This window comes from Anopheles gambiae, chromosome 2 (assembly GCF_943734735.2).
Source record: "Anopheles gambiae chromosome 2, idAnoGambNW_F1_1, whole genome shotgun sequence".
Taxonomy (NCBI): Eukaryota; Metazoa; Arthropoda; class Insecta; order Diptera; family Culicidae; genus Anopheles; species Anopheles gambiae.
This window is the reverse complement of record NC_064601.1, coordinates 109,366,329-109,390,808: the sequence shown is the minus strand read 5'-3', so window position 1 is coordinate 109,390,808 and position 24,480 is coordinate 109,366,329. Positions and strand designations below refer to the sequence as shown.

Genomic DNA, 24,480 nt, shown 5'->3' with positions numbered 1-24,480 from the left:
ATGGAAAACTTTCTATTTTTTGTTGTTTGTTACTTTCCCAATCCCCATTTTCCATCCCACAGAGCTTCTGGATCGTTTTTTTTGTCTTGTTCCTTGAGACCCTTTTTCGAGCACCTACAAATGTCCTTGTCGACTGCGACTGCGAGAGCGAAAAACGAAGAACGACTTCACAGTAGGTGAAAGCATTTCGTTGTCGAAAGTTTCCACCACGCCTCTTCAGCAACTCTACTACGGCAGGGCCGTTTCTACTGCCTAGCATTACCTGCATCACTCGACGCTGCATTTTCCGTCGATGCAGTTTGTGTGTTTTTCTTTAACATTTTCTTGTTTTAACCCCTCCTCGCTGCTGCCCTCCAAAGACTTTCGAGGAGGGGAGGGACATTTGAACATTTGAGAGGTTGCCAAGCGTCAGCCAGCATCTACAGCTGCAATTTATCGACATTCACACACAGCGAACGGTGGTGCTTGGGGTATTGTGTGGAGTGTGGTGGCACTGGCCAAGCTCCCTAGTTTTCAGTTTTGCTAAATCATTCAATGGGAACGCGTCCACTGCTAGGACAAGCTAGCGCGACGAACACTGTGTATAGTGTGCGCGACTGCAAATGAAAATGAACAACGTTTAACAACTTGTAGCAAAGCGGAAAACTTGCCCAACGGGAAGGGCAAATCGTTGCAGCAAACCGGGGGAACCGGGACAGGGAAATGCTTAAAACTTCGGGTCCGGCAACACGGTTTTGCGCGTCGTTCAAAGTCGTCCGCGCAGCAGCAATCGCCTAAAAAGTAAGGGGAAAAGTTTAGCTTCAATTAGCATGAATTATGGATGCGCATCCGGCGTGGAACCGATTCGTCAGAAGGCAAAAGGAAGGACACTTTTTCCCTTTCGTTTCTGCTTTCTCCGCACGCAAACACGCTGTTTACGCGGAACTTTTTCACTTCCCCACGCCGCTCGGTGTGTCGTTATTAAAAATTTCACTCCAAACACACCCTGCGAATGATTACACAATCGACACGGTTCCGCTATTCGTTTTTGCTTCCATTTCTCTCTCTTTTTTGTTGCTCTGATTGTGCTGTCAACTCGATCGCCAACCAGAGCAGAATGCCGGAGGGACTAAGGGAGGAAAAATAATTCTTCAACGGCATTCCACAGCCTCCACAGTGGAGGGAATGGGGCTGTTGAAAAGAAAGGAGAAAACAACAATGGAAAAAGAAAAAAAAGGCGGAACGCATTCCCAATCCCGAGTCCTTCCGGAAGCAGGAAATGGATTTTCCATCGAAACCCATTCCCCAGGACTGTGTCGCACAAAGCCAGCCCAACCCGGGTGGGAGGACAGGCGACACGAAGAAAACTGTGCGACACAAAGTCGGTGTGTCGGTGTGTCGGTGTGTGCTTTCGAAGCTTTCGATCAAAAAGTCGACAAGCCGCGGCCGCGGTAAGAGCACTGTTTGTGTGTGTATGTGTGTTGAAAACAGTGAATCCGTTGCTGTTCAAAACATCTCAGGCGATGTTTGCGTGTGTATGCACCTTTCCCCCGCAGCATTCCACCGTTTTTTCCACATTTTTGCGGTGGAAAGTGTCGGAAAGAAGCCTCCACGAGCTATGCTCGTCAGTGTGCAAGGGGGAAATGAATGCTTCTGGAGGTAAAAAGGGAAGTAAATTTAATTTGAAAGTAAATTTAATTCATCCATTGTTGACGCCACTCATTGAGGGGAGACAGGGAGAGAGAAAGAGAGAGAGAGAGAAAGAGACAGGGAGAGATGAAAATAATGCTGTTTTATAAGGAAACCCCATAAAAAAGGCTCTTAAAATAAAATACACTGCTTGAAGTGAGTAAATCACATGGAGGGATGGGAAAGGAACAGCAAATTAATAAACAAATCGAAAAGAAACCATGCGAAAGAAGTAAAACGTAATAAAAGGAGTAGCATATTAATTAAGAAAGATTACATAATCATTAGTAAATCGAATGCAAGACGGTTATATAATTTAAGAAAGATGCATAAAATAATGTTAAAGAAAGACGTTATAAAAAGAAACAAAAAAGTAAACAAATAAAATTACATGAAACATGTGAAACACACAACAAATGTATGAACAAAATAAATAATAGCCTTGAAATAGGAGAGAAGCATGATAATATTTAAAAAAAAACTGTAAAAACATATTGATAAATAAGAAAATGTTGGTTAAAGTTAATTAAGCACAAAACAATGAAAAATATAAACGAAAACGAGTAAACATGACACTAAAAACGTCATGAAAAGGTAATAAAATTAACAAAACGAATTTGCAAGAAATAAAACAAAGCGATGAAGCAAAAAAAAAACATCCCAAAATGACCAAAAAAACAAGCCAAAATCAAATAAGTCAAAAAAAAGAAAGGCAAAAAAGGGCGCCCAACATAAGGAAGACAAACAAAGCAAATGAATTAAACGATATACAATCGTCTCGTCATAAAATAGGCAAACGAAAACGTAAATTGACAATAAATTAACCTCAACGAAGGGGGACCAAACCAGCAAGCAACAGCCAAAACTCATACCAAAACGTACGAATGGGAAGAAAGATGTACCAACAAAAAAAGGGACAATAATGAAAGTTCAACAGCGAGAAAGAACCCATTCTAACAACATAATTCTTACTTCCAAGCTCCCCTTTGCCTTTGGGCAGTATCTTTTGTTTCATTTTCATAATCCGATCACGTCCCGTGGTGTGAGTGGAGCAAAGCCAAACGAAGGGGAAGGAGGCGAAGAAGGCACTCACCTTTCTTGAGGAAGTTTGCAAAAATCGCTGCATCTTCCTTTTATTTTTTCTTTGTACGTGGAAAAAAGGATGAGACTTCCCTGCCACTCGCCTGCGTGTGGTACGCCCTTTCCTTGGGTTCTTCAGTTCCTCATGCAAAGAGTAGCAAAAAAAAAGACCACCAAGATCAAATTGTACTTGCTGGTCGTCCTCTTCACCATACAAAATGGCAAAGATGATAATATTAATCCGATTAAAACTGTTGTAAGTCAGTTCTGTGAACTATTTCCCAAGGGGAGGAGTGCCTTTTTTGCTCCCTGTTTAAGTCAATTCTTCATTTTGTACGATTTTTTTTACCGCCAAACCGGCATAGGCTCAGTGTCGAACATCGTCATCCTTTTGACTTCTATCATTACTTCCCCCCCACCAACGGGACCACCATGTACGACGATATTATCGCAAAGTTTCAAGCTCATACAAGTGATACAACAACAACAACAACAACAAAACTCACAACATAACAAACTCCTGCAACGAAATCACGTCCATTCTAGTAAAAGCTAAGCCGCTCCGAAGCGGAAATTAAGTTAAGGCTTCCAGGTTCGGTCCTTCGGGCACGATGGAAAGGTCGTGCGCTACTTCCTAGTAAGGCGGCAACCATCGCGCAAAATTGTTGGAAAAGAGCACGGGACAAGAGCCTGCCAGAAAGAAAGAAAGAAAAAAAGGAGCTAGCCAACAGGACAGGACTGGAATCACTCACAGTCGCGCAAGACGTGCCACATACACACATAGAGAGATGCTTTATCTCCTTGCCATGAAGTGACGAGAGTGTGTGTGTGTCATGATTAAGACATCGCTTACCATCATCAGTACACACACACACACAGCCGAGATAGGGATCGCTTTTCAGCGCGTCCGTCTTTTTGCAACATTCTGTGTGAAAAGGCCTGTGTGCCGGGGGGTAGAAGAGCAGGAAGGAGTGAATATCTGTCCCTCGGGAGCTTCTGCCAGCACGAAGAGCTCGTTTTGAAAAGACAACACTACAGCGGCACCGGTTGCGTGTCTAGGCGGTTCACACCGGGACCAAGTCTACGGCCAATCTAGGACAAAACTCTCCCTCCCTCCCGACGACCACGTGTAACAAAGTCAGGCACCAACAACACGAGCCGTTCGTCCTTCAGCCTTCTGCGTCCTTTTTTCCTGCTTCTGCTGCTGTTTAATGTTACTGGGACAAATTTTGAAGATGCATTCAGTGTCGCTTGACGTACTGTGGCCGTACAGCAAGTGGGAAAGGCAAACGATGATGAAACGATGCGCCTTTATGCCTTCGATGCCCTGCGGCTGACATCGTCACCCCGCCGCGAACGGTTGATGTATGTGCGCAACATGTGTGTGTGTGTGTGTGTGTGCTTTTGTGTGTGCTCTGTGCCCTTCATTTCGGACCCACAGCCACAACCACATCACCGTGTGCAAATGGTCCCAGAATGCAAAACGTGTCACTTTTCGGTCCGTTTTCTTCAGCCCCAGCTTGGCTCAGGAGAGTCCATTTAATGGAGGCGCCTTGTCACTCACGTGCTCGAGCGCTCTGCTCGGAGAAGCTGGGTGCTAGCTTCGGTGGACCCCGGTTCTGTAAAAGTGTGTGACACAGAGGCAGAGTGGATGACTCAATTTGCATAGATGACTGCGCCAGATAATGCGTTCCGGGGGTTTCCGGGGCGTGTGCTATAGTTTGCTGCACCATGCGTTACTTCCCAGGCAGCGCCAGTGCGGGGGCACACACTGTCCCGGCAGGGAACTAATTGATAAAAGTTAGCAGCGCTCACTAACGATACCAAAGTGTCATAGAGAGAACGTTAAATGGAATTATAAGCCCTGACACTTGGTTGGAAGGTGGCTAGTCAGCTGTTATCATACGACGCAATCAGGACGTGGTGCTAGACGACTCAAACATGCTTCTTCAAGCATGGTTTTGCTAAAACGTCTTTAAAAATGAACTTTTAATGCTTTAACAGCGCGGCCATTCATAACACACCATGACCCATAAATATTAATTTTCCAAAAGGGGTGATTGTACCCCACCGCCGGCGGAAAAAGCCAAAACCAGCCGGGCCGAATGCTGCAGCTAATTTAATTAATGAGATTCTCATTGTCTCAAGCATTGGCAAAGATGTTTCATTGATTTAAATGCCTTTCTTTGGTTTTTAATGTGTTTCCGTTTCCCCGCTGAGGCAATGTAACAGCTCTATTTCGTAGCCTCCCGCCGTTGTCGGGGAGAACAAGCCTAACCAACGGGGAGGAGAGTAGGCCTTGGTTATACAGACTGGTTCGCTCGTAACGAACTACTACACCCGAGAAGCAGTTAATTTCTGATTAAAAATTCCATTACAACGGAGGGGAGAAGACGTGGCGCTGGACTCGTGGTCTTCGGGCCGCTATGCCTGGAGGGAAATCGAACAGCCAGGCCAGCCAGCGAGCGAGCAGCCACCAATTTTCCGGGCTGAAATATGAGGCCTCGGGGTTGGTTAACTTCTGCACTGCACATCGCGCCACTGTTTGTTCGTTCGTCCTCCCATTAATGGCCGATCGGAATGGGTTTTTGCGTACATTTGGGCAGAAGAGTATTTGCCCGCTGGCACTGGTCCTTTTATCTTTCACGCTGGATGGGTGAGAAAGTTCCGCCATAAATAAGATCATAAATCAAAATTTAACTTTCACACCTTTCGGCTCGTGCGCCAACCGTGGTTGGTTGGTCGGTCGATCGGTTACGTTTCAAGGTATGTGCACCACAGCGTGTGTTTGGATTGTTTTCGCTAGGAAGGGAAGAAGAAAAAATCGGGACAAATTATAACGGCAAGTTTTGGGGCGCCCATCCAGCCAGTTGGATAGTTTCCAAATTCGCTTGTTTATGATGACTTTAAATTTGCGCTTACATGTGTGTTTGGTCCGAATGGCGCTGTCCCACGCTACTGTTCTGCCGCAGGCTCTACATCCGCGCACGGTCAGGTGAAAATAAATCAACCCACAGAAGGCTACTTTCCCTCGGTTTTGCTGGAAATGGTTACGGTTGTTTTTTTCCCACTACCACACACACAGGAGCTCATTGACTCATGCTCGACCACAACAACCGGACGGGACGGAGCGGCTCACACGAGTTACGACCGAAAATGGTACCCGTGGCACCCGACATGGCACCCGGCGACCACCTAAACCAGCAGACAATACAGTCGGGGCCACAGTAAGCACTTCCCATCCATGGCCACAAACCCCCAGATGTGCCGTTTCGCCTGCCGGACCCTCCCAAATGAGAGCGGGCGCGCGCACACGGTAATGTGCAACTTTTTCACCGGAAACGACCAAAACCCTACCACCCGTCGGAACCACACGTCGTGCACATTAATCAATGCTGTTTTTTCCCCTCTCCTCGCCTCCCAGAAGGACCAGAAAGGATGGATGCCGATCCGGAAGTAAAAGCACTCCAGGCAGCAACACTCACCCTGTGGCTACTAGATGCTGCTGTCGGTCGTCTTCTGGAGGAGATTCACGATTTCACGGCTGGCCACGATGGGCTGTGTCAAATGCCTGCAAACGGTCGTACAATAATCCAACCAACAAAAAAAAACCGCACACCGCAACCATAAACACGTGTGCGATTGTCGTCACTTGAAGGGAACGGGGCTACTTATGAGCTGCCCTTTCGCTTACACACACACTCACACAGCACTAAGGATGGAAGATTATGAAGATTGTTCACCCGTAATGGGCCACCCGGATTACGGTTCATTCCTTTCCGTCGTAATATACCGCACACACACACACACACACACACACACACACACACACGTTCACTTACACTGGTTTATGCACCCCTTTGAGCGAAAGGACACACATGTGTCTGGGTCACAGAATCGTAAGCTCTCGCATACGTAAGATTCGCGGCCGCGTGTACCAACCGGAAGTGTCGTTGTCCTACGCAAAACCGATCCGGACATCCGAACGCGACGAATACCCCCGGTCGACTGCTGGGAATCGGGACAACCTACCGCAATCAGCCACACAAAAGGGCACACACGCGACGGAATGCCGAGCGGACGACTAACTGTAAGGGTTTGGTCCTCCCCCGACCCGATCCTGGCAGGCGAAAGTATCATCTGTGCGGTAAAAACATTCACCCGAGTGTTGCCGCGGACGCATCGTTCGTACCTGCGCAGTTGGTACGAGTCGCCGTCTGCCTGCTTTCCGGAATGGCAGCTATGTTTTGGCGCTTTTTTGCCACAGAAGCGTTGCGTTCGTTACTCCGAGGTAGTAGTACTACTTTTGCGGAAGCACGAGGGAAATAGTATCACTGCACTGAACTGCTGCTCTACAGTGGGGATGCCACAACAACACAACACACACGCACACTTTTCGTAGCCTGCTTGGACGTTTAAATTAGTGATGGGAAAAAAGAAGTTTTGAAAATGAAGGTCCGGAATCGGTTTCGAAATTTGGTTCCGGAAGCGAAATTGGCTCCGAAATCAGGATTGGCTCCGAAATCAGAATCGGTTACGAAACGGAGTCGGTTTCGGCATCTCAATAAGAATAGACGTTTGGGTCCATTGAGGCTACGTATTGATAGCCGCAAACAATCAAAATTTACTAGTAAACGATCCATTCTTATGGAGATTCCCGGACTGATCACGTTTCTGAGCGTTTCTACATACACCGAGAATGTAGCTGAGAAAATAACTGACAGCATGCTTTGACAGCGACTGACAGCATTTTCGGTGAGAGAATTCTCCTCGGCATGCAAAGAACGATGGAGCTGAGAAAAAATTGAATTGGCAGTTTATAGCGATCGATCAATTATAGTTTGCATTTTTGCCGTCTAATAATCGTAGATATATTATTAAAAAGTAAAAGAAACTTTTTTGATTTCATTTTAGCGATTGAAATGGATTTTTTAAACATCATTTTAAAAGTCCCATCTCGGCACTTTTCAGAGCTTCTACACACACCAGCGTGAGAAACCGGTTGTCAATTCTCTCACAGCCATCTCTCAGCTGCAGTCTCGGTGTATGTAGAAACGCTCTCTGAAATTTCTTATATCAAGATCTAATTCTCATTCCAGAGCTGATTCAATTTCTGGAGTCAATCCTGATTCCGTTACTGGAGCGAATTGCGATTCCCATGTCGCTTCCGATTCCGGAGCCGATTCTGATCGTGGAATCGATTCCGGAGACGACTGCGAAATCGCTTCTGGAATCATCTCCGGAATGGACTCTGGAATCGGAATCAATTCCAACATCTGAAATGGCTTCGGAACTGATTCCGAATACGGAATCGGAATAGGGTATGTCCATTCCGAGCTACCACCACTAGTTTTAATTGCCAAACTGACAAAATGGGCGGTTTAATCAATTCAATTGTTATTTGAATAAAACTTCTAGATTTGGAGCGAATAGTGAATTATTCTCAGTAAAAAGCCTTTAAGCAGATATTATTTTACTAGTATTTCGCGGTTCACTACACTGAACAACACCGTTCAACTCCATATGGCACGTGTGTCTTTTCTTTGCCCCTCCATCAAACGCTCTCGATCATCCGTGATGTTCGAATATCCGGCGTTTGTTGTCATTTCGCTGTGCGAAAGGGAGAAGAGAACATCCACTGGACGTGTCGGTTGGTGGTGGTGGTGGTGCAGAGAAGACATATTTGCCACTTCAAGCCGCTGCTCGAGAGCCGGGTTTGTTTTGATAGCGGACGAAACAGGGGTGCAGAATGCCGACAAACAACGCACGTTCTTCGAACGGGGTACAATTCGCCTACGTAAGCTTATCGCCAATAACGTCTATCTAACGTATCGATTGAACAGATACAATTTCAGGGTCCAACGAGGCGCCCTCCCTTGCGGAACGATCCAGAACAGCTGGTGTCGATCAGAGACAACACAACCGGCCCGAACATGACGTAAGTAAATAATGCACCGGTTAAGCATGGCCAAAGGAAGAGAACTTCTTTCCAATGCCCATTTGTTTGCCATTACAGCACAGACGGAGACATCCATAATTCAGAGGGAAATAAAAGTGTTGCGTCTAGTTTTGCTTCCGAGCGTAACAATTCAGCTGCTGTCGCCGAATGCACGGATGATGAGGATCCTTCTTTTAAGAAGGAAGGAAGTTATGCTCCCCAGGAGGAACAGGTACGAAGGAAGCCAGCAAACTCAAAGAAAACCCAGAAAAACAATTATCGTGATAGAGCCAGCACACCAGGCCCGAACATGACGTAAGTAAATATTGCACTAGTTAGGCGTGACCAAAGGAAGATAAGTTGTTTCTAAAGCTGTTGTTTTACCATTACAGCACGAACGGAAACATCCATAGTTCAGAGGGAATTAAAAACTTATCGACTACTTTTGCTTCCCAGCGTAACGATTCGGCTACTGTCGGCGAATGCACGGATGATGAGGACTCTTCTTATGACGAGGAAGGAAGCTATGCTCCCCAAGAAAGTGAAGTAACAACTAACACAGCAAACCCGAAGGAAAAGCCGACACCTGCACCAACGCTGGAAACGGAGAACAGTGGAGGGAGTACCTGGATTGGTGGATGGACAACTGTGATAGTTATTATAATTGCCTTCCTCGTTTGTTTCATGCCACAAAGCAAACCGGTGGAAGGTGAACCATTCTATAAGCTAGGAACCACCTACCCAACCGTAGATCAAAACCTGTGGCAGATGCTGAGCGTTAGTGTGCGGCGTGCCATCACCACCGTCGACAATCCTGAACCCGGAACTATACTGTTCCTCCACTACGGCCCCACCGGCATACTGGACGGGCTCATTGACAGTGTGATCGCGGTAACGACCAGCCACTTTGGGAACACGGACGCGATCCGGCTGCCCGGCGCACACTTCAAGCGGTCCGACATCCAGCAAGACTTTAGCGTGTTTGTGGCGCAGCAAAAGGAAGCCTTACGGCAGCGAAGCGTAATGCTGGTGCGAAATCTTGAGGATGTGCCGGCACGGTCAGCTCGAGCATTCCACACGATTTGTGACACGCAGGAGCCACTGGTGGGCAGGGCGGTCATTTATCTAACGCTCGATATGGCCAAGGCAGCTGGTATGCACGAGCCGAGCAATGTCAGTGCCACAGAGGAAGCGGAACGCTTGTTGCAGAAGTTGTGGGGAGATTCGTTAGAACCGGCAGTGCTAGGACCGCTGATTACCCGGCTGACGGATAATGTGTTCCGGATTGTTTGAGGAAGTTAGCTGGTAGAGAGGACCAGGAAAGCGGTTGTGTTCCCATCGGATGATTCGAAATCCTCGTACGCCGGAATATTGCGATTATTGCATCCGATTGCGTGTCCAAGGCATGTGAAACTGTTCTTTAAATTAAAGCCTAAATTTTTGTTCGGACGATAGAGATTTTTCCCACATAGCTAAGACGAATAAATGAACTAATTCGCATGGAACCACTTGCTGTTGTCATGCTGTCGAAGAGAAAAAAAATTGTAAACAATATGCTCCTTCTCTTTTCCACTACCGATCTGTCACGCTTCTTGCGCTCCCAGATGTTTGCACTAACACCAAGGTGGATTAAAAATATCAGGTGGTGGATTAGGGCCTTTGGGGGGTCGCCATAGTTGAGGGACTTTACGTCATTTTAGAACCGTTGACCATTGGTTTCCGCACACAAAGCTTAGCAAATATAAGGCCGAAAATACACGGACCGGAATTTCGCGGCCGCGGAATTCCGCTTGCTGAAAAATGTATGGATATGACAGTTCGGGAAAGTTGCCGTTGACACTTTGTATATGGGTTTGACAGCAGGCGGAATTCCGCGGCCGCGAAATTCCGGTCCGTGTATTTTCGGCCTAACAGATTTCTTTGTTATTATGTGCATTTTAGTGTGTCTATTGATTTTATCGAAAAAACGTAATATATTAACAAAAGATTTGATGATTTGTTTATGCACGAAATTTAAAATCATGCTAGCATGAGTTCTAATCTCAAGTAAATTGTCCATGCGGCTCGTAGATAATGAGGAATTAAGGTAAAAATTGAAAAAAAAAATAATGATTTCTTAATTTTTATCATCAAAAATGTCGAAAACACAAAGAATTCTAGAATAAATTCACAGAATAACACAAAATAACACACTTTAATGTATGTTTCAATGTTAAATAAGAACTCTTCTTCTTCTTTGGCTCAACAACCGATGTCGGTCAAGGCCTGCCTCTACCCACTTGTGGGCTTGGCTTTCAGCGACTAATTGATTCCCCACATAGCGGGATAGTCAGTCCTACGTATGGCGGCGCGGTCTATTTGGGGCTTGAACTCATGACGGGCATGTTGTTAAGTCGTACGAGTTGACGACTGTACTACGAGACCTGAGAAATAAGAACTCCCAAAGTTCAAAATATATTTTTAAAGAATGTTTATTCGAAAAAATGGGGTAGATAAATTATATGAACAAATTTAATTAATGTAAACAAAGTTTGAATCCTGGGGACCTTACGTCAAGTGACGAATTGTCAAAATGCACTAGAGTCCACCACCTGATATTTTACAATCCACCTTGGTTGGTGGTGGTGGTGGTGCAGAGAAGACATATTTGCCACTTCAAGCCGCTGCTCGAGAGCCGGGTTTGTTTTGATAGCGGACGAAACAGGGGTGCAGAATGCCGACAAAAAACGCAGGTTCTTCGAAAGGGGTACAATTCGCCTACGTAAGCTTATCGCCAATAACGTCTATCTAACGTATCGATTGAACAGATACAATTTCAGGGTCCAACGAGGCGCCCTCCCTTGCGGAACGATCCAGAACAGCTGGTGTCGATCAGAGACAACACAACCGGCCCGAACATGACGTAAGTAAATAATGCACCGGTTAAGCATGGCCAAAGGAAGAGAACTTCTTTCCAATGCCCATTTGTTTGCCATTACAGCACAGACGGAGACATCCATAATTCAGAGGGAAATAAAAGTGTTGCGTCTACTTGTGCTTCCGAGTGTAACAATTCGGCTGCTGTCGCCGAATGCACGGATTATGAGGATGCTTATTTTAAGAAGGAAGGAAGCTATGCACCCCAAGAGGAAAAAGTAAGAAGGAAGCCAGCAAACTCAAAGAAAACCCAGAAAAACAATTATCGTGATAGAGCCAGCACACCAGGCCCGAACATGACGTAAGTAAATATTGCACTGGTTAGGCGTGACCAAAGGAAGATAAGTTGTTTCTAAAGCTGTTGTTTTACCATTACAGCACGAACGGAAACATCCATAGTTCAGAGGGAATTAAAAACTTATCGACTACTTTTCCTTCCGAGCGTAACGATTCGGCTACTGCCGGCGAATGCACGGATGATGAGGACTCTTCTTATGACGAGGAAGGAAGCTATGCTCCCCAAGAAAGTGAAGTACCAACTAACACAGCAAACCCGAAGGAAAAGCCGACACTTGTTGGGATTGTATATGTTGGGAGTACTGTGATAGTTATTATAATTGCCTTCCTCGTTTGTTTCATGCCACAAAGCAAACCGGTGGAAGGTGAACCATTCTATAAGCTAGGAACCACCTACCCAACCGTAGATCAAAACCTGTGGCAGATGCTGAACGTTAGTGTGCGGCGTGCCATCACCACCGTCGACAATCCTGAACCCGGAACCATACTGTTCCTGCACTACGGCCCCACCGGCATACTGGACGGGCTCATTGACAGTGTGATCGCGGTAACGACCAGCCACTTCGGGAATACGGACGCAATCCGGCTGCCCGGCGCACACTTCAAGCGGTCCGACATCCAGCAAGACTTTGGCGTGTTTGTGGCGCAGCAAAAGGAAGCCTTACGGAAGCGAAGCGTAATGCTGGTGCGAAATCTTGAAGATGTGCCGGCACGGTCAGCTCGAGCATTCCACACGATTTGTGACACGCAGGAGCCACTGGTGGGCAGGGCGGTCATTTATCTAACGCTCGATATGGCCAAGGCAGCTGGTATGCACGAGCCGAGCAATGTCAGTGCCACAGCGGAAGCGGAACGCTTGTTGCAGAAGCTGTGGGGAGATTCGTTAGAACCGGCAGTGCTAGGACCGCTGATTACCCGGCTGACGGATAATGTGTTCCGGATTGTTTGAGGAAGTTAGCTGGTAGAGAGGTCCAGGAAAGCAGCGGTTGTGTTCCCATCGGAGGATTCGAAGTCCTCGCACGCCGGAATATTGCGATTATTGCATCCGATTGCGTGTCCAAGACATGTGAAACTGTTCTTTAAATTAAAGCATAAATTTTTGTTCGGACGATAGAGATTTTTCCCACAAAGCTAAGACGAATAAATGAACTAATTCGCATGGAACCGCTCGCTGTTGTCATGCTGTCGAAGAAGAAAAAACTGTAAACAATATGTTCCTTCTCTTTTCCACTACTGATCTGTCACGCTTCTTGCGCTCCCAGATGTTCGCACCAACACTGTCGCACGTTTCGCACATCTGTCAAACGACGTACCACAGCAGCAAGCGAAAGGTGAAGACGCGCGCGGTACCCCTGATACGCAGATACGTTTTCCACACAGTTTGTTTTTCCCCCGAAGGTTTCCCATTGTTTTCCGCACGCTTGTCCGCACCCGGCAGTCCCAATGTCCAAGGAAGCGGAAGCGATTCGCGTCGACAAGGAGCTCGACCTGTCGAACGCGGGTCGCGGCGTGTGGCTGGTGAAGGTGCCGAAGTACATTGCCAACAAGTGGGAAAAGGCACCGGGCAACATCGAGGTGGGCAAGCTGAAGATTTCCAAACAGGTCGGCCAGAAGGCGCAGGTGTCGCTGACGCTGTCCGACGCGGTCATCAACATCGATCCGGCCGAGGAGATACCGCGCGACCACCGGCTGGACGTGTCGGTCGTGACCAAGCAGACGCTCGGCGTGTTTTCGCACGCCGTTACGACCACGCGGGACGATCCGGTGCCGGAGTGCGAGAAGCAGTACATGGAGGGCCGGATCGTGCAGAAGCTGGAGTGCCGCCCGTACGCCGACCACTGCTACATGAAGATGAAGCTCGAATCGATCCGCAAAGCGTCCCAGCCGGCCCGGCAGGTGAAGTCGCTTGAGAAGATCGTGCACAACTACAAGCCCGTCTCCGACCACAAGCACAACATCGAGGACCGGGAGCGCAAGAAGGCGGAGGGCAAGAAGAGCCGGGACGACAAGAACGCCGTGCTCGACATGCTGTTCAACGCGTTCGAGAAGCACCAGTATTACAACATTAAGGATCTGGTGCGCATTACGCGGCAACCGATCAGCTACCTGAAGGAGATACTGAAGGAGGTGTGCGACTACAACATGAAAAACCCGCACAAAAACATGTGGGAGCTGAAGAAGGAGTACCGGCACTACAAGGAGGACGACAAGAAGGACGACGACACGACCAAGGACACGATGTCGGACAGTGATAGCGACTGAGGTGGATGTGATATGGCGCTTTCCGTCTGGCGTTAACGCGGGTACGCGGCCGGACAAGCTGCTGCGAACTGATGCACGATGTTTATTCACGCGGTTATTTAACATAAATACACAAACAAAATGGGGCTAAAAAAGAAGTAGAGCATTTTCCAAACCTGAGTGGATTCGTGTGTGTGTGTTTGCGCCCGTCACGCGACGAGGACACTTCGAGGGGGGAGAGGGGAGTGATAAAATCAATTCTACTATTCCGAAAACCAGACATACACAATTGCACCAACCTGTTGGGGGGAAACCTAGAGCGAAGATTTGTGTCACAATTTTGGGAAGAGAAGCTACAAAAGGCGATTGAAGCATCCCCCACCGGTTAAACCTCGCCAAAGTTAACGTGGCCCGTCTTTTGCGCGTGCTGTTGCGCCTCCACCTGGCCCTTGAGGAAGCAGTCGCAGTCTATGCACTTGAGGGTGAACTTGTTCACGTCCGTGTACTGGCGGGCAGATTTGGCTTCCTTGGCTAGCTGTTCCGCCTGCTGGTACACCGATTGGTCTTCGATTGGGAAGATCGTCTTTGGTGCGTCACCCTAAAATGAGGCATGGTCGATTGGTGAACGATACAGGAGACGCGAAACCACAGCGAATTGCGGGCCCAGTGTCGTTTTTGTTTTGAATTTACGAAGTTGCATTTACTCACGTTCGTTGATTCCAGGTACAGAGGGTCGTAGTGAATGCCGTCGAACAGCAGGAACCCGCGCATGCCATAGTTCTTGTCCTCGCCGAACCGATTGATGATGGCATTCGTGATATCGACCACGTCAAACTCGAGCCCGTAGTACGCGGACAGGATGGACACTTCGATCGCACCGCCCCACGATTCGGGCTGCAGTATCCAGGCACAGTATTCATCATTCGGCCGTCCGAGGATTCCCTCGTTGTACTCGTGCTTGTCCCCGTTCACCGTGCTGGCGATTATCTGCCTCATGTACTGAGCACCGTCCGGGTCAACCTTTCCCGTGATAACGTACCCTGGCGAATGGAATGAGAAACGATGAGAATGAAGCAAACACAGCTGGGTGACGCGCAAACACGACTAATCTCTTCCATCACCCCTCCCTTACCTATGCTCGTGAACAGGCAAGAGTTATCCGACGGTACGACGCACTTCAGCAGTATGCCGCCACTTTCCGTGCCCTGGGCCGCCAGCTCCTTTGCCAGCTTCTCGTCCTGCTCCAGCCGCTTCGTCGCTTCCAGCTGCTTGCGCTCCTCCTCGGTCAGCGACTTTTCCTCCACGATCAGCGTATCGCCATTGCTGATGCCCGACGCGAGCACCTGGTTCGCTTCGTTCGACAGGTCGAGCGGTTTGAACGGGGGAAACCCAAGCACGACGTGCAGCGCGTCACCCGGAATGTTGGTCAGCTCGACGATCCGCGTCTTCAGGTCACCGACGGTCGTCGTTTCCGCCAGCTTGCTCACAATATGCTGCTGGCCCGATTTGGTTTTGAGCTTCAGTGAAAACCCCATCCCTGGTTAGGTGTGGTGGCTAGCGCGCTATCACTGCTGGTGTGGAAGGCGTACGGGACCACACAGGTGAGAAATTTTGCTGCAGAATGCCTCGATGGTGCGCCACACGCTACGTAGCGAGTGTCATGTAATGGTTCTCTGTGATGGATTCGCTAATTTTCCAATGGTTCCTAAAGTGTTGTTTTTCTCTCTTCCTGGTTGTTTTCCCGAAATAAATTAAAAATAATCAACAATGACGTTTGACGTTGCGCAAGTGATACGGGGGAAAGCGTGCAAGAAAATAAGCCACGAGGACAATTTTTGCAAGCAACCAGCAGCTTGTTATTTGTCATCGATTGATCGCGTGGATGACGGCACGAATTAAAGTTTTATTTAGAGATAAAAAACAACTTTATATCATGCATTTAATGTTGTAATGCTGATTTTAACTACTAACTTTCACTAATTGAGGTAGCGCACGATCATTCGTTTTAAAACAAAAAAGAAATAATTTTAACTTGTTTATCATTGCTACTCCGGACGAAGAAACGTCAAATTTCCACTCTATTTTGGTGCCACTTTGCGGTCAGCTGTCACGGTGAGCGGATATCTCTCAATTGGTCGAATTGAACACAATTTTCCATCCCAATTCAGGTAAAATTGAACAATTCTAAATGAAATTATCGGTCTACCCTTTGCTGACATGATTATTTATTCACCCGTTACACAGAACAATGACGCTGCTAATCAATCCCCGCCGCCCGGAGAAGGTGCACCGCTACAAACCCGTCGACTCGGCCAACCAGGGTGCTGGAGTAGGGGACGATCTAATGCCAGATTACATGAATATCTTGGGTATGTTTTGCCTCGGTTGCTTCATTTGTCTCTAGTCGACTGCTGCCTAATACACGACACGCGTTCCCTCCCTTGCACAGGTATGATATTCTCCATGTGTGGTCTCATGATGAAGTTGAAATGGTGCGCCTGGCTGGCGCTGTACTGTTCCTGCATTAGCTTCGCTAACTCCCGGATTTCAGACGATGCCAAACAGGTGCTGTCCTCCTTCATGCTCAGTGTTAGTGCCGTCGTGATGTCGTACCTTCAGAACCCGACACCGATGACACCGCCCTGGCAGTCGATGTAGTTTTGGACGGCGCGGGAAACGGTACACACATACAAAAACACACAATCGTATGTCCAAAGCACAGAGAAACAATCGATTTAAGCAACACCTTTTTTGAATAAGATTAACCATCCCGGTCTTGTGGTACAGTGGACAAAGTTGTGCACCGTTTCGAATACGCAATCCGAATATGTACGAGAGCAAATACGGGTAAGCTTTTGTTAAAATTAATTTAGTTTTTCTATTTGAACAGAGCTATGTAAAGCAACTGCAAAGTTCTCATAATCCTAGGGGCATTACAAATCGTTGTGATCGTGGAATTGGACAATGTCTTCATTTCTATTCATGATCAATGTTAGAATCAATACATTTTAACACGGTTCAGTTCTGATACATATTCAAATGTTGTGTTGGTCATAAACCTTTTGTGACCTGATCCGGCGTTGAGACTGAGCTTGGTTCAACTTCGACTCATTTCGGCCCTGGATGTGAATTTCAACATATACTAGAACGTATTCCAAGCATGAAGCCATTAATTCGGATTGCCCCAATCCAACTATTCAAATTCAAAAGACTTTCTCGGAACTGGTTCCGAATCTTTCCTTGTCCCTACTTCTATCCTATGTTTCTCGACTTGCTTTCCTAATGAGCGCCTGTAGCATGTGGAAGAGTGCTTGTTTAGTCACATTTTCGCCCTAAAACTCAAGCCGAATAATCATACCATCTCCATCGCTCCCTCCGTTATGTGATATTGATCACCTTCATCTCAACCCACCACCGCTACAACATGCAAAGACGACGGTGTATAGTTTAAATGTTTATTTGAATCATGTCTGCTCCGAAACCCGAATTTTCTAAACGCTATGTTATAAATACAAGTTTAATTCGAGCGGCTAAATTCCGTACGGCTGCTCCGCCCTCCATCCTCCTTTCCCCGAACCTTCCACACAAAGGAAAGAGCAGGAGAAACGCTCAAACTGATTCGCGAAACCCAAGCAGTTAGGCTAACTTTATTTACAAACATGTGGGAGGGTAAGCGGCGCCCCTCCCAGCAGTTACAGTGCCGTTGTGTCCTATTTGATTACGTCGCAGTCGCAACACTCGTCGTTGTCCAGCTTTTCGTAGTTTTGATTCATGCACTTCCGGATGGTGCTTTTCGATTTGGGGCGCACCGGCCCGTCCGGTCACATGCCGCCGTCCCCATTGATTGCCACATCGTCATCGTCGTCGTCGTCGCCGTCATCGTGTGCGCCCTGACTGCTGCCGTTAGTGCCCTCCAAGCTGTGGCCCGGCTCGGGCATTGAATTGTCCACCAGCACATCTGATAGGTTGTCGTACCTGTTGCGCGGTAGAGTGGAGCGGGAGAAAGTGGTTACAAGAAACTTTTAGATAAACTTATTCACTGGAGTGATGGGTTTTTCGAGATGCCTTCCGCCCCCCCGGCCCATGTGTTGCGTTTATCGGGATAGGTGCGTCGGTTGGGTTACGGTCGAACACGCGCTGATTGAACGTGCGGGGGCACGTGTGTCTTGCGTGAAGGGTAAAAGTTTTGCCTTTAGTTCCTTGAAACAAGAACTACGATGTTGGGTAGCTACACAATGTAACACATCAACCGTCCGCTGTAGGTTGGAGGGACGCCACCCCCCACTATCCTCTCCTTTAAAACAATACTCACTTGTCAGCGTGCTCATCGCAATGGTTCAGCAGCTCGTCGTCTTTGCCGTGCGGTCGAAACTTGCACACAGTGAGCAACCGCAGCATGGCCAGCCCTATCAGCAGCCCACCTGCCACGTGGCTCAGCCAGAGCCGATGGGGCCACACGATGAGCGCGATACCTAAGGCCACGTACGGAAAGGTCAGATGCCAACCGCCACAGTACCGGCAGACGCTCCAGCACCGGTAGCATCCGGACGAGTAGTCATTGCTAGAACGGAAAACGGGGAAGAAAGCATGGCATTAATACGAACAATAATGTGTGAGTGAGAATGAAAGGGACGACCGGAAACATATACACCCCAATTATTCTTATCGTACTCTGCATACTCATTAGAGAAAAAACTCATTAAAATGGTTGCATTCGAACAGCATTGGCACCGATGATTGTCGACATTTGCTTATTGCAATAGATTAATTTGATTCTTTTCACGATTTGCGTTCACGTGAAATTGAGCAAACAGCTTAAAGAGGAGTGCCAGCACAAGTAATTGCTTATAATTATTTGATTATCGACCACGGTGCTGAAATAATGACTATTATGGTGCGGTGGACATTTACGTGGGCCGTAGCACCAGCGGGGCCGTAATGTACAGCGAAGGCAGAAATAGGGGTCATCCATGAATTATGTCACGTTTATACATTGGGGCGGTCCCGTGGTCCAGTCGTCAATTTGAACGACTTAATAACATGCCCGTCATGGGTTCAAGCCTAGAATAGACCGTCCCTCCGTAGCAGTTGCTGCATGGTACTGAAATAATGTCTCGAAAGCCTGTAATGTCAGCCGGCATGTCCGCATAGGACGTTTACGCCAAATAGAAGAAGAAGAAAAGAGCAACACATTCTAACACTAACAACACATTCTAACACCGAGCAAGATACTGGTACAAGTTTTAGACTGCGATAAAATAGGAGCAGTTTCAGGACATCCGTGTGTTTGGAAACAGTTCTTGAGTACAGTATGGGTTCGAAGCTTGTTGGAGCGGTACGGGTTCGGAATCAGTTCCTGAAACGGTATGGGTTTAGGATGAGTTACTGGACCGGTAAAGGTTGAGGATCAGTTATAGCAATAGTTTGAGCTAAGGAACTGTTTTAGGTTCATTATGGGATGAATACCGGCATATCCCATGAGTTGGATATTAATCCTGGAACCGGTTCAGTTAGGTTCAGTTTCACTTCAGATAATGTTTTAGCTTCAGTTTCTCCTTATGTGCCCCATATAGATTGGAGGGACAGCTGATAATTATTTTTTTGTCAATACCTTTTCCTAAACCTTGGAATTAACATATTCTCCTGGAAATATTTTGTGAATCCTTGAAATCGAGTTAAATTAACTAAAATTCTTACAATATTTCAAGTTGTTACGTTTCTTATGGATGACCTCCAAAAGGGGTTTCTCCCTATTGGAGAAGGGAATTACCGCGGTGGCATCGGTATTTATGTGACCATAAATTACTGCCTCACCAATTGTGTAGCCCCAATTTAAAATGATTTAAAAGCTCTGCCTAAAATTGGCCCCATTTCATCAAACATTGTTGTTATAACCGAACCGGGAGCAGTGTGCATAGATCCGTCTTTTTTAAATTATTTATCCAAAAATAGCTCACAACTGTAGCGGGAGAAAACTATCCCTACAACAACTTGGTGATAATATGTTTTGGGGACTCGGGAAACTATTGGAGTGCGAAGTAGAGCTTTTCCCTATTCTCTCCATTGTTTGCCAACACATACAAACGCCCTAATTCGCTTTACCGCAAGTTTCGAGGGAGACTCGTGTGTGTGGTCGGCCGTCACACGCTTTTCCGCTTTGATTGGGGCGGCGACGAGGGATGCTTGCTCCGTTTCCGGCCGTTTCGGCTGGTTGTCCTTTTTTGTCCGGAAGCGGTCATGTGTAAATTTGATGGACACAGACCACCGAAAGTAGGGAACATATCACAAACGAATAGGGATCAAAAAGGAAGGACGAGTTTGGTTGGGTAAGTCGAGCGGGCCCACGTAACACCATCCCCTGCAACCATACTGCTTCCTGCTCGGCGTGCTCGGGCGTTGAAGGATAGAATAAAATTTGAATCGTGGTTTTAACCCTCTCCGGTTGTGATTGTTTTTGTGTCGCTAAAAGTAAACAAAACACTTGTATTAAAATTGGCCAACTGTTTAGAAAGTCATTAAAGAAACAGATGAATTCGGTTTAACCTTTCACAGGCTACCACCACCCCAAAAATGTTCAAGGGAAAAGGTTGTCACGGTTAGAAAATTCCCTTCCAAAGCTAGTACTTAACGTGGTGTGTCTCTATTCAGTGTCAAGTGTTTTCGATGCCATTAACGAGCACAATTTACCACACACGGCATCAGGTTTCGGGGAGGCGAAATGGTAGCAAAGGATTTTCTCCCTCGAAAGTCTTTGAAGGTGAAAACAATATGCGCTTGACGGAGGGAGTTTTGTACGGTGGCGTGTATAATAAGTGACTGCATTGGGGGTGGGAAACTACAAAACCACCCACGATCTCCTCCTCTTCCATCCACATTCGCTATGTGCCAATGTGCCCGTTCGTTCATGAAAGGATTATGATATTTACGATCCCTCCCAACCCCCACTCCCTGCTATGTCGGTGCCACTTGCAGGGATAGCGGTATGAAATCTTCCCCTACTAACTACCCGCGAAACTTCCCAGAGCGTCCGGATCCATTCATGACGTGATAGATAGATACCGTGCCGTGCCGAAAATTCGTTGCACGCCCGAGGAACCTTTCCCAAAGCATGCGGAAAGAGTAAGACAAACTCCGTCCCCAAAGCCACCCTTTCGATCGAGCGTTTTTGGTGTGACCTTTGTTTTGCTGTGCGAAGCACGGAAAGGAGCACGGTCGGCTGGCCAAAAACGCTAGTATCACCGCTGCATGAAGCGAGCATTCCTGGTGTGCACACACAATAACAGTAAGTGCACATTGTTTATGCAGTTTTATGCCTCTTGGTGCGTTCGGTGGCACGCGTTGTCGAATTGTGCCCGTACCGCGGGGGAGAGAGCATGGGGACAACCAAGCGGCAGCAAAACAGTAAAGTGTAAAACCTGCTCTGCCTTGGGTTGAACCCCTTTTGAAGAGGCAGAGGATGAGTCAGGGATGGGATGATTTACGAAAAAGCTTCGAACACAGGCAGGCAACATAACACATACGTACCTGGACGGTAGGTGCGCCGCATGTAAAAGAGATGAGTTGAGTGAGCAGATTTAATGTTATGTTAAATTTAGTGGAAGGATACACATCCATGCTTTGCACTACACACAATGGAGTTGGAATAAATGGTGTGCTGGTGGAATAATGGACACTACTAAATGGCTATTGTTTTGCTGTGTTGCATTGCAGCATTACGATGCACCAAAACCGAAGGTACGATCCTAGCACCAGAATGATTGATTTCAGGTGCGTACTTTTCAATTATTATTGGCCATAAGTTATGCTGGAGAGTTTGGAATTCATTTCGATACACTAATAACTAATGGGAATATACGGCGATTGGGTAAAACGAAGCAGGCGACAGCTGGCTTTTTGTGATCATCTAACACCAGCAACTGTGATCGGCTCCGTAGTGCTATCGTTAAGTTGACTAGTTGCAACATCATTGCACACCTCACGACATGCGTTCAAATCCCGTTTGGAAATGTGCTCGTTTATTCACAGAATAAAACGATTTACTCATACGAAGAGTTTCTCCTAATTCGTTACAATTTGTTGTTCCAAATAATAATGAAAACAGTAGTACACACTCAACTTCATTGAGAAAAAACATCGCTTACTTTCTCTATCTTCCTCCTCCACATAAGCACAAAACGAGTGATAATTATTATAGCTTCTTTTTAAAGTCGCCTGTTTTGTTTTCATATACACATCAACTCAACAACTTGGTCGATAAAAAAACACTCAAAAGAAATCGTCTCCGTCCACGTCTAGCCTCGTCTAGCGGAAACGGGCAAGGACACTTCCGCCGGTAAAACTTCTATCCCGGAGAAGAAGAAAAAAAAACAACAATCCGTTGCATGCAGTGCTATTCGCTTTTTCTATTTCTCCGTTTATGGTGTGTTTGTTTTGGTTCACTGCTTTGAAATGAAACGGCGCTTTCGGGCCGGACAGGTTAGCACAAATGGAGGGGTGGGTATGTCCCAGCCATCCCGCACCTCTTTATAAACTCTCCTGCTCGCTGTCCAAAGTCCCATCTGCTGGACGGCTGGTTCTTTAAACTTTCGCATGAGAAACCAGTGCAAGATCACCCAGCCATCCTCTGCTCTTCCATCTTACCACTACCCCGCTTTTTGTTTGTTTGCAAAACTTACTTTGTACAGAGCACTATGAACAGTGTGAAGAGCCATTTGATTTCCAGTAAGAATATAACTACGGAGGCAACTCTGAAACGAGAAATGCACAAAATAGAGGGAGAAAGACAAAAAAAAACATTACAATGATGCTGCAATAGAATAAATAGAAAGCAGGGGGAGGAGGAGTGCTGAACAAGGGGTAAAGAAGGGGAAGGAAAGGTGTACAGTACGCCAAAAGCGGGGGCTTGCAAAACAAAACCACCGAAGAGACACCGGAAGCATGGTTCCGCGTTGCCGGCTCGCGCGCGCGTGTGTGTGTGCGCGCTCCCCTTTGGCAGGTTCTCGGGGAAATAATAGAATTGTAATGAATAGATCGGGGTTTGTTACTGCCGCCCAAGAGGGTACTACAATCTTAAGGAAGCTTCACTGAAAGAAACGCGGGGTTTGTCTGGAGACTGTGATGTGTTTTTCGTGGCAGTGTTCTAGCGCTGAACGCAGCTTCTGCAGCGGACGGTACCGTTGGAGATGATGAAGAATTGCCGTGTGCAGCACGAAAACAAGTAGCCAAGCGAGGAACTTACGCGTGTACAGTGTGCATAAGAGAGTGTGAGAGAATGTTTAGGTTCTGGTTCGTCTTTTTTTTACTTTACGGGGTCAATTTCATTACGGTGATTAAGCTGTGGTGTGTGTTATTTTCTTCTCCCTTCCCCTGTAAGCACAATAGAAAATCCTGCCCCATGCTATGGGGAGTGTAATTAAGAGAGGTATTTTGCTTCATATGCCTCCCGAGGTTCGAGGGAGGAAAGGGCCAAATGCAGGGAGTGACGTGTATGTACGTAGGAAGTGTCGGAATGTGTACGTGTAAGCTTTGATAATTAATTAATGATGCATAGAAAATGCAGTTACTGGTGCATAGAGACTGCATCGCACTGCAGCAGCTGCAGCTTGCGTACTTTTCAAAATAAAATGTATTGGTGATCTATTGTTCATTGTTTTAGATTCAATTCAAGCAAAGTGGATTACAATATCATAACACAAACAAGGTACAGTCTAACGCTACACAAAATGAACCAAGAACATGATAGAAGCATGTGAAATTGATTAGCATTTAAAAATGACATGTATTGAAGAAGACAACACTGGCGACTGCTAACACTACTTCTTCTGCTTTTACTTCTTAATTGCTTATGAATCATTTTATAGATCATTGATCACTGTTGAGTGGACCTCATACTCTTTATGAATTCAACTCTCCAACAGTAGGGATTAAAAAGGCAGGCAGACCTTTTTTAATAAGACATGCCTCAAATGAGAATTGAATCACACGCTGCCGTGTGAGAACTGTCTCGTATACTAACAGGCCATCAGAGCAACTCATTGTACTAATGCTATCACATGTACAGGATCTGCTATCAAATTATGCCTTTTATTTCAATTTTCAACAGTTAACAGAGCAAATTGTATTTTTACTGATTGTTTTCAATTATTAAAAACATGAAAATATACAAATTTCCTGTAGGGATCGCCGGAAAAATCCCCGAGTTTGATCAACATATTACAGGGTTTCACACTTTATCTCAAGACCGCGGGACCCCTTCCCGAATCTGTCTTAGTCAAAGCCAAGACTGCGGTATGATGCTTGAAAACGTTGATGATACCTGAATTCATCGGATGCAATGCTGA

General features: G+C 46.7%; 7 protein-coding genes across 18 annotated transcripts in view; 4 read left to right on the top strand and 3 right to left on the bottom strand.

Annotated features, from left to right (window-relative positions):
* The window catches only part of LOC5666963 (AF4/FMR2 family member lilli), a 133,712-nt gene extending 126,398 nt beyond the window's left edge, over positions 1–7,314 (bottom strand). Inside the window, exon 1 of one of the 3 annotated variants that reach the window (XM_061648241.1) lies at positions 6,234–7,314. The gene's annotated coding sequence lies outside the window, so the exon portion shown is untranslated. Of the gene's footprint in view, positions 1–5,670; positions 6,194–6,233 lie in introns of those variants that run through there. The other 2 variants (XM_061648243.1, XM_061648244.1) reach the window with 2 other exon arrangements.
* Positions 7,315–8,362: 1,048 nt separating this feature from the next.
* On the top strand, positions 8,363–10,191 carry LOC133391823 (uncharacterized). Of its 4 annotated transcripts, XM_061648253.1 has the most exons (5): positions 8,363–8,545; positions 8,604–8,686; positions 8,765–9,001; positions 9,079–9,223; positions 9,326–10,191. In XM_061648253.1, the coding sequence occupies exons 1-5, from the start codon at positions 8,498–8,500 to the stop codon at positions 9,977–9,979; spliced, it is 1,167 nt and encodes a 388-aa protein (XP_061504237.1). In that variant the 5' UTR covers positions 8,363–8,497; the 3' UTR covers positions 9,980–10,191. The 4 variants fall into 4 exon arrangements, with proteins under 4 accessions (XP_061504237.1, XP_061504235.1, XP_061504236.1 ...); XM_061648251.1 differs by having other exon boundaries at positions 8,364–8,545; positions 9,079–10,191; XM_061648252.1 differs by having other exon boundaries at positions 8,368–8,530; positions 8,592–8,686; positions 9,079–10,191.
* A 1,084-nt stretch (positions 10,192–11,275) lies between these two features.
* On the top strand, positions 11,276–13,063 carry LOC3290284 (uncharacterized). Of its 2 annotated transcripts, none has more exons than XM_061648256.1 (4): positions 11,276–11,432; positions 11,494–11,588; positions 11,667–11,903; positions 11,981–13,063. In XM_061648256.1, exons 1-4 carry the CDS (start codon positions 11,400–11,402, stop codon positions 12,846–12,848), a joined length of 1,233 nt encoding a protein of 410 aa, XP_061504240.1. In that variant the 5' UTR covers positions 11,276–11,399; the 3' UTR covers positions 12,849–13,063. The 2 variants fall into 2 exon arrangements, with proteins under 2 accessions (XP_061504240.1, XP_061504239.1); XM_061648255.1 differs by having other exon boundaries at positions 11,287–11,447; positions 11,506–11,588.
* A 120-nt stretch (positions 13,064–13,183) lies between these two features.
* LOC1270098 (general transcription factor IIF subunit 2) lies at positions 13,184–14,567 on the top strand. The gene has a single exon (XM_308768.5). It carries the CDS (start codon positions 13,343–13,345, stop codon positions 14,159–14,161), a length of 819 nt encoding a protein of 272 aa, XP_308768.3. The 5' UTR covers positions 13,184–13,342; the 3' UTR covers positions 14,162–14,567.
* Positions 14,216–15,940, bottom strand: LOC1270099 (ubiquitin thioesterase Otu1). Its single transcript, XM_308769.4, has 3 exons — positions 15,273–15,940; positions 14,849–15,180; positions 14,216–14,738 (listed from the first exon to the last, which is right to left on the bottom strand). Exons 1-3 carry the CDS (start codon positions 15,673–15,675, stop codon positions 14,526–14,528), a joined length of 948 nt encoding a protein of 315 aa, XP_308769.2. The 5' UTR covers positions 15,676–15,940; the 3' UTR covers positions 14,216–14,525.
* A 160-nt stretch (positions 15,941–16,100) lies between these two features.
* On the top strand, positions 16,101–16,935 carry LOC1270100 (protein Asterix). Its single transcript, XM_308770.5, has 3 exons — positions 16,101–16,308; positions 16,385–16,509; positions 16,590–16,935. Exons 2-3 carry the CDS (start codon positions 16,389–16,391, stop codon positions 16,796–16,798), a joined length of 330 nt encoding a protein of 109 aa, XP_308770.3. The 5' UTR covers positions 16,101–16,308; positions 16,385–16,388; the 3' UTR covers positions 16,799–16,935.
* Positions 16,936–17,581: 646 nt separating this feature from the next.
* LOC5666967 (uncharacterized) overlaps positions 17,582–24,480 on the bottom strand; it is a 37,051-nt gene continuing 30,152 nt past the window's right edge. For all 6 annotated transcript variants that reach the window (XM_061648743.1, XM_061648742.1, XM_061648744.1 and 3 more), the window contains 3 exons: positions 22,816–22,887; positions 18,453–18,701; positions 17,582–18,115 (listed from right to left, as the gene is read on the bottom strand). In XM_061648743.1, coding sequence (XP_061504727.1) covers positions 17,962–18,115; positions 18,453–18,701; positions 22,816–22,887 — 475 coding nt within the window. In that variant the 3' untranslated portion in view covers positions 17,582–17,961. The remainder of the gene's footprint in view (positions 18,116–18,452; positions 18,702–22,815; positions 22,888–24,480) is intronic.